The sequence below is a fragment of the Mustelus asterias genome, chromosome 6, assembly GCF_964213995.1.
Source record: "Mustelus asterias chromosome 6, sMusAst1.hap1.1, whole genome shotgun sequence".
NCBI classification, from domain to species: domain Eukaryota; kingdom Metazoa; phylum Chordata; class Chondrichthyes; order Carcharhiniformes; family Triakidae; genus Mustelus; species Mustelus asterias.
In genome coordinates, this window is record NC_135806.1 from 81,073,590 (window position 1) to 81,082,099 (window position 8,510).

An 8,510-nucleotide genomic window follows, 5' to 3' on the forward strand; every position below is an offset into this window, starting at 1 on the left:
TGACACTAATAAATAAAATAAATAAAGATGAGGGGCAGGCCATTTGAAACTGAGATGAGGATGAATATCTGCACTCGGATGGTAATGAACTTTTGGAATTCTCTACCCCAGATGGCTGTGAATGCTCAGTCATTGAACATGTTCAAGGCAGAAATCAATAGATTTCTGGCAACTAATGACATCAAAGGATATGGAGATAGTGTGGGAAAGTCATATTGAGGTAGATGATCAGTCATGATCTAATTGAATGGTGGGACAGGCTCAATGAGCTGAATGGCCTACTCCTGTGCTTATATTCCTAAAAGCAAAAATGAAACCAAGACAGGGTCGCACACTTCTAGTGATGTGATCCTGCCACACCTTGAAGGCATATTACAACACTAATGGAATCAATAAATATTAACAAAGAACAAAGAACAATACTGCACAGGAACAGGCCCTTCGGCCCTCCAAGCCCGCGCCGCTCCCCGGTCCAGGATTGAATCCTGAATCCCCGCCCAATTTTCCAGCCTATCTACATACTAATATGCTATCCCCTAGCTGTCCCTCACAGCTATGATGCTTTGTTCATCACAACCTATTAACTCACCCCTACCCCCCCATTCCAGACCATGTGATCTCCAGGGAGAGGCGAAAACCCAGAGTGAAAACCCCAGGGCCAATATGGGGAAAAGAAATCTGGGAAATTCCTCTCCGACCCCCTGAGGCGATCGAAACGAGTCCAGGAGATCACACTGGCCCTGATCGGAAAATGCTTCCCAACCCTATTCATTTCCACTTCCACGAACACCATATGAATTCCCTGCCCCCGAGACAGGTTCCCAACTATCCGCAGTCTCGCTCTGTACTGGCACCAGCAAGATGATCATAGAATGAAGCCTTGAAACGAGAAACAAAGAACAATTAGCCCGCGCCGCTCCCTGGTCCAAACTAGACCACTCTTTTGTATCCCTCCATTCCCACTCCGTTCATCTAGCTGTCTAGATAAGTCTTAAACGTTCCCAGTGTGTCCGCCTCCACCACCTTGCCCGGCAACCCACTCCAGGCCCCCACGACCCTCTGTGTAAAATATGTCCTTCTGATATCTGTGTTAAACCTCCCCCCCTTCACCTTGAACCTATGACCCCTCGTGAACGTCACCACCGACCCGGGGAAAAGCTTCCCACCGTTCACCCTATCTATGCCTTTCATAATTTTATACACCTCTATTAAGTCTCCCCTCATCCTCCGTCTTTCCAAGGAGAACAACCCCAGTTTCCCCAATCTCTCCTCATAACCAAGCCCCTCCATACCAGGCAACATCCTGGTAAACTTCCTCTGTACTCTCTCCAAAGCCTCCACGTCCTTCTGGTAGTGTGGCGACCAGAACTGGACGCAGTATTCCAAATGCGGCCGAACCATCGTTCTATACATCTGCAACATCAGACCCCAACTTTTAAACTCTATGCCCCGTCCTATAAAGGCAAGCATGCCATATGCCTTCTTCACCACCTTCTCCACCTGTGACGTCACCTTCAAAGATCTGTGGACTTGCACACCCAGGTCCCTCTGCGTCTCTACACCCTTTATGGTTCTTCCATTTATCGTGTAGCTCCTCCCTACATTATTTCTACCAAAATGCATCACTTCGCATTTATCAGGATTGAACTCCATCTGCCATTTCTTTGCCCAAATTTCCAGCCTATCTATATCCTTCTGTAGCCTCTGACAATGTTCCTCACTATCTGCAAGTCCTGCCAGTTTTGTGTCGTCCGCAAACTTACTGATCACCCCAGTTACTCCTTCTTCCAGATCATTTATATAAATCACAAAAAGCAGAGGTCCCAATACAGAGCCCTGCGGTACACCACTAGTCACAGGCCTCCAGCCGGAAAAAGACCCTTCCACTACCACCCTCTGTCTTCTATGACCAAGCCAGTTCTCCACCCATCTAGCCACCTCCCCCTTTATCCCATGAGATCCAACCTTTTTCACCAGCCTACCATGAGGGACTTTGTCAAACACTTTACTAAAGTCCATATAGACAACATCCACGGCCCTTCCTTCGTCAACCATTTTGGTCACTTCTTCAAAAAACACCACCAGGTTAGTGAGGCATGACCTCCCTCTCACAAAACCATGCTGACTATCGTTAATGAGTTTATTCCTTTCTAAATGCGCATACATCCTATCTCTAAGAATCTTCTCCAACAACTTCCCCACCACGGACGTCAAGCTCACCGGCCTATAATTACCCGGGTTATCCTTCCTACCCTTCTTAAATAATGGGACCACATTGGCTATCCTCCAATCCTCTGGGACCTCACCTGCGTCCAGTGACGAGACAAAGATTTGCGTCAGAGGCCCAACGATTTCACCTCTCGTCTCCCTGAGCAGCCTTGGATAGATTCCATCAGGCCCTGGGGATTTGTCAGTCTTTATATTCTCTAACAAACCTAACACTTCCTCCTTTGTAATGGAGATTTTCTCCAATGGTTCAACACTCCCCTCAGAGACACTCCCAGTCAACACATCCCTCTCCTTTGTGAATACCGACGCAAAGTATTCATTTAGGATCTCCCCTACTTCTCTGGGCTCCAAGCATAAGTCCCCACTATTGTCCCTGAGAGGTCCGATTTTTTCCCTAACAACCCTTTTGTTCCTAACGTATGAATAAAATGCCTTGGGATTCTCCTTAATCCTGTCTGCCAAGAACATTTCGTGACCCCTTTTTGCTCTTCTAATTCCCCGTTTGAGTACTTTCCTACTTTTTTTGTACTCCTCCAGAGCTCCCTCTGTTTTTAGCTGCTTGGACCTAACATACGCCTCTCTTTTCTTTTTGACCAGTCCCTCAATTTCCCTGGTTATCCACGGTTCTCTAATCCTACCCTTCCTATCCTTCTTTTTTACAGGCACATGCTTGTCCTGTAGCCCTAACAGCCGTTCCTTAAAAGACTGCCACATACCAGATGTGGATTTACCCTCAAACAGCCTCTCCCAATCAAGAGCTGCCAATTTCTGCCTGATCCCACTAAAGTTAGCCTTCCCCCAATCCAACACCTTACCCTTGGGACACCACACATCCTTTTCCATCACTATCCTAAAGCTAACAGAATTGTGGTCACTATTTGCCACATGTTCCCCTACCAAAACTTTGAAGACCTGACCGGGCTCATTCCCCAGTACCAGGTCCAGTATAGCCCCCTCTCTAGTCGGGCTGTCTACTTCTGAATTACTTCTGAATTATCAGTCATTTCTGCTGTTTTAAATCTACAGGTTATCCTACGCCCTCTTCAAGCTTTGTGCTCATTCCAGCTTCAGCATGGAGCTCAGATCCATCACAGCAAGGAACATCTGATCAAGAATGGATTGTATGCAAAATCAATGCCAAAGAACAAACGTAAACTCAATAGAATGGAACGTTTAGTGAACAATGTCAAAGTATAGGAGACAAGTATAATTTTAATATGGCTTTATTTTTGTCAGCAGAACTTGTGAAATTTTCTATGAATCATAGTTTTCTATCTTTGAATTTTCATTTGAAACTTTGACTGCACATCAGTTTTCTAAAGTTTGATTCCTTGTTTCCTGTTGCTATTTCAATTTGACCGTACTCTATGAGGACAAGTTTCTTCAGGGCTTCCCTTGCAATGTCACCATAATTTAGGCAAATGTTCAGCAGGAATCTTAATTACATGGGGTTCCTCCTGAAATTTATTGGTGTTATAGCAGTACAGTGACAGATGTCCTGAGGAAACTTATTAATAAGTCACTCCTTAATAAGTTTAGGGGTTTAAAACTTTCACTTTATTCTGTTTTTTGAGGGCTAGTTTACAATTCTAAGGTTCTCACTAGCATAATGAAGCAGGGCTATATTTAAACAACATGGTTTTGTTAGCCTCACTTGGGTTTACCTCCTTTAGACAAGAACAGGACATTTTACTCAGGCCGATCTCAATCAATTTTCACAGCTGGCTTTTACGAACTTTATTATCTGGACTTCTTTAGTCAGGAAAATTTTAAGCTGGGTAGCTAGTTAATCCACAAGCAATTCCAATTTATCAAAGACAATAACGTGCAGTTATAAATTGGATCCCAACTTCTATTTTGTACTTGGAAATACTGAGTCTCTGTAGTGGCTCAGAAGAAAATTCCCAATGTAAGGAGGACCTGAACACATTATAGGATCCAGTGTACAGTGCTAGCTTCTGTTTGTGATTGAACTCATGACATTAAGGGTGGCAATGTTGGAGGGAGGGAAACTTTTCTAGTTGCTGTTGGATTTCAACCTCTTCCTCACCCTGCCTCCCTTTTTTTTGGCAGGTGTCCCCTCCATAATTAGATGACCTGCCCATTATTATAGGCATGATGTGGAGATGCCAGCGTTGGACTGGGGTAAACTCAGTAAGAAGTCTCACAACACCAGGTTAAAGTCCAACAGGTTTATTTGGTAGCAAAAGCCACTAGCTTTCGGAGCACTGCTCCTTCATCAGGTAAGTGGGAGTTCTGTTCACAAACAGGGCATATAAAGACACAAAATCAATTTACAAAATAATGGTTGGAATGCGAGTCTTTACAGGTAATCAAGTCTTAAAGGTACAGACAATGTAAACTGTCCTGGCTGGAGACAATACACATCTCTTTAACCAGTGCTTAACCTTCTCTCCACTCACATTGTTTGTACCTTTAAGACTTGATTACCTGTAAAGACTCGCATTCCAACCATTATTTTGTAAATTGATTTTGTGTCTTTATATGCCCTGTTTGTGAACAGAACTCCAACTTACCTGACGAAGGAGCAGCGCTCCGAAAGCTAGTGGCTTTTGCTACCAAATAAACCTATTGGACTTTAACCTGATGTTGTGGGACTTCTTACATTATTATAGGGTCCGGTGTGGAAGTCATGGACACTCTTCATGGCACAAACGCCAGTGGAATGGTACCATGTATTTTCAGGGTCTTTGATTATAATGAAGGTGCTGTTGTACCATGCATCTTTCAGTCATATTGAAAGCAAATCATGGCTCATTCCTGTATAGTTCAGTTTATGGTGTAAAGTTGACATCAGCCATTTAAAATACCTTAGCAATTCAAAATTCTGTATTGTCAAAAGAATTAAGGAAAGAGTAATTAAAAGTAAAGGCTTGTGCATTCAAATGAGTGTTTCCGATAGTTATCTTATCAAATCCTGCAGATATCAGGGTGTCATCTATGATAGCATGCTAGACTCAAACTGCAATGCTTCAATATTTAGAATGGAGTAGTAGAGAAAACTGAAGTTGAGCTTGGTGTATTTATTTGTTTGCGGTGGGGGAGAATTCTTTTGTTCTTTTATCTGATCTGCAGTTGTTGGGGTAAGTATTCGGCTACACCTAACGTTAGCTGGAGGACTCTACGGTTCATAATTGGACTTTAATCTTTGAAGTTTGCTTGTTATGGGGTTGGAAAGAAAAATAATTGTTTAAAATTAATCTGTTCATTTACACCGCTGCCTCTCCTGCATTGCTTTGCATTTTAACTCTGTGTAGCTCAGTCCTGGCTGGAATAAAGTATTAATTCAGATGCAGAATTGAAACCGCTGCAACTTGTAAATGGTGCACAGTGATAATAGGCATTTCCTGAGTCATCAACTTTCATAGACAACAATTTAAAAAGAATGAAACAAATGGGTGATGAGGCGTTGTACAGAGTTTCTAACTACAGTTCCCTATACAGCCTTTTGCTGATAACAAGCTTGTTGCCAAGCACTTCAGAGGTCCTGAGTGGGAAGGAAAAAAAATCAATGTTCAGTTGCCCGGGTCACTTTGTTAGCAACTGCCAGAGAACTGCCCTTGGTTGCAGCTTGGGAGTTAACATCAAACCTATGCTGTTAATCTAGCAAGGTATAGAGTATGGGGACACTTGGGGGTAAAATAAATGTGAGAAGTAAATTCCAAACTCCTTGCGGCTGTGTGCTTCACATCTGGAAGAGAATTTTTTATCTGCTTTACTTGAGCAGATTTTTTAAAATTTCTGCTCTGTATAATGGACTGTTGGCTTACATGAATACAATCAATCCAATGAAAGTATCACTTACAGATTTAATTGCTTTCAAGAAGACATCCAACAATGAAAGTAGCAATATATTTACTATGATATATTACTTTTGTATCCGTTTTTAATAAAGAGCAGTTGAGGAAATACCTATTTTGGGACCTTTCGACTATTCATTTGTGTATGATATAGAATTACTTTTTTTTTCTGTAATCAGTTATTGATCATAAACCTTTATTCTACAAGAAACTGCCTGGAGATCCAACATTGGTAGAAGACTGAGAGCAAATTGCATGTCCCTACCTGGAATCAAGGAAGGTGCAGAGCATGAAGAAACTGTTGGTCAAATAAAATTGAGGAAATAAATAAATACACAATGGCCTGGATTTTCATGGAGTTGTGGAGACTTAGCAGACATTTAAAAGAGGCTGGTGAGACCTGGTGGAATTCCCACCCTTATTTCCAACAAATCCCATTTTCGCTGGTAGGATAAAGGGGGCAGAACGTGAAATTCCAAGCTCAGCAAGAATATTTGAATTCAATGCTGAGGTCAGACAGGCCCAGTTTTACTATAGCAAGGGCTTTAACCCGCAGTGTGTGTGTACAAACCAAAGGAGAAAATGCTGGAAAATCTCAGCAAGTCTGGCAGCATTTGTAAGGAGAGAAAAGAGCTAACGTGTGGAAGTCACAATTTTTTGGAGTAGACACAAATGTTCTTGAAGAGTAGATAAAGAACTGTCATGATGGAAAGTTAATTAAAACCCCCGCCCTTTAAATATTAGCAAAAAAGAGGCTGCCTCTGTCAATGAGAGTACAAAAAACTCTGTTCCAATAGTCACAATAGCTGTTTATTGATATTTCTCAAAGAGCTATCGTTATGTGATTATAGATGGTTGGCTGCTTGAAGGATGAGGGCTAGAGGGCTTAAAATTTAATTAAGCAACTGGGACAATGTCCCATGGAACCAACCTTTTCAGCGCTTAGTCAGCTTTTTGGCCGCCTCTGATCCGCATCTGACACAGCAAAAATCAAGTCTGACAGGGCACTTTCTACCAAAGTGCATCTTCAAGGACAGGAGATTTCCCAACTCAAATGACCTAACTAGCTTGCAAAAATAGTCCCAATATCTGTGCAAAGTTTTATTGAGCTTCAATTTTAGTAGATTTTTGAAATATAATAAGTTTAAAAATAAACACTCGTACAGATTTCATTATTGTCACTGTTGAGATTTATTTTTCAAATCTCAATATTTCATTGTGGACGTCGTGGCTCCATAGCATTGATCACTTTTAATTGTTATTGTGAAATGTATTAGTCTTATCCAACAAAATTAGGATCTAAGCCATAATATAACCACCTCCTGAATTCTACATGGTGTATCATGGAAAAATCTAGGACAGGCTTTTCCAGACCTCTTTGTGGCCCCTGATGCCGCTGTTCAAATGCCAATAAGACAAGTAAGCGAAGTTAAAGATTCTGTAAGGGGCTGCTTCGTCAACCACAGTGAGCCTATCAGCAGCAGATGTGGGAGAGAAAGTCTCTGGTTAGATAAATAGCAATCACCAGCAGTGGTAAGTGTTCTGGAAGAAAAGAAAGGATTTAAGGAGGAGAAGAAAGACTGGGGCCTGAAATGGGGAAAGAGAAAGAGGCTCTGGGGCCCAGAGATTGAGGCTGTGGGGCACAAGGAAACAGGTTAGTGATTGGTGAATATTTTACTTGTTTATCTTTAAAAAATCAAGTAATTTAGTAATTTTACAGTTTTATTAGTACTAGTAATATCCATTGGAGTTCAGATGAATGAGAGGTTACATTATTGAAACATATAAAATAATCATATGAAATGAAATCATGAGAAGACTTGATAGGCCGGGTGCTGAAAGGATGTTTCTCCTTGGGGGGGATAGACTAGATTTTCCATTCAAGATGAGATGAGGAGAAAATCTTTCTCTGAGTCTTTGGAACTCTCTACCCCAGAGACTGTTGGAGACAGGGTCATTGAATATTTTTAAGGCAGAGGTAGATAGATTCTTGACTAACAAGGGAATCAAAGATTATCAGGGATAGGTGAGAATATGAAATTGAAGCCACAATCAGATCAGCCATTATGTTATTGAAAAGCGGCCAAAGCAGACTCAAAAGGCACATTGGCTTATTCCTGTTCTTTGTCTGTATGTTTGTATATTCATATGTTCACACTTGTCCAAATTATTGTTTCTAAAGGCATTCCCACCACGAGGTTAAACTGACTGGCTGTAATTGCTGGGTTTAGTTTTGTACCTTTTCTTGAATAGGAGTGTTTGCAATTCTCCAGTTCCCTGGCCACAACCCTGTAGATGTCAACTTGTCTCTTTGGCACAAAAGGAGACAGGAACCCTTGAGGTACTGTGCAAGCTGGCTAAGAAGATCTAAAACCTGGAAAGTTGTGTGAATAGATCAGAGATGCTAAATAAATGTGTGATTTCCCAGAAGTGGCCAAACTGTGAACTGAGGTGTGATTG

General features: G+C 41.7%; 1 protein-coding gene across 1 annotated transcript in view; it reads left to right on the plus strand.

Annotated features, from left to right (window-relative positions):
• dtwd2 (DTW motif tRNA-uridine aminocarboxypropyltransferase 2) overlaps positions 1-6,165 on the plus strand; it is a 114,027-nt gene extending 107,862 nt beyond the window's left edge. Inside the window, exon 6 of the mRNA XM_078214620.1 lies at positions 3,256-6,165. Coding sequence (XP_078070746.1) covers positions 3,256-3,426 — 171 coding nt within the window. The 3' untranslated portion in view covers positions 3,427-6,165. The remainder of the gene's footprint in view (positions 1-3,255) is intronic.
• Positions 6,166-8,510: the final 2,345 nt, after the last annotated feature.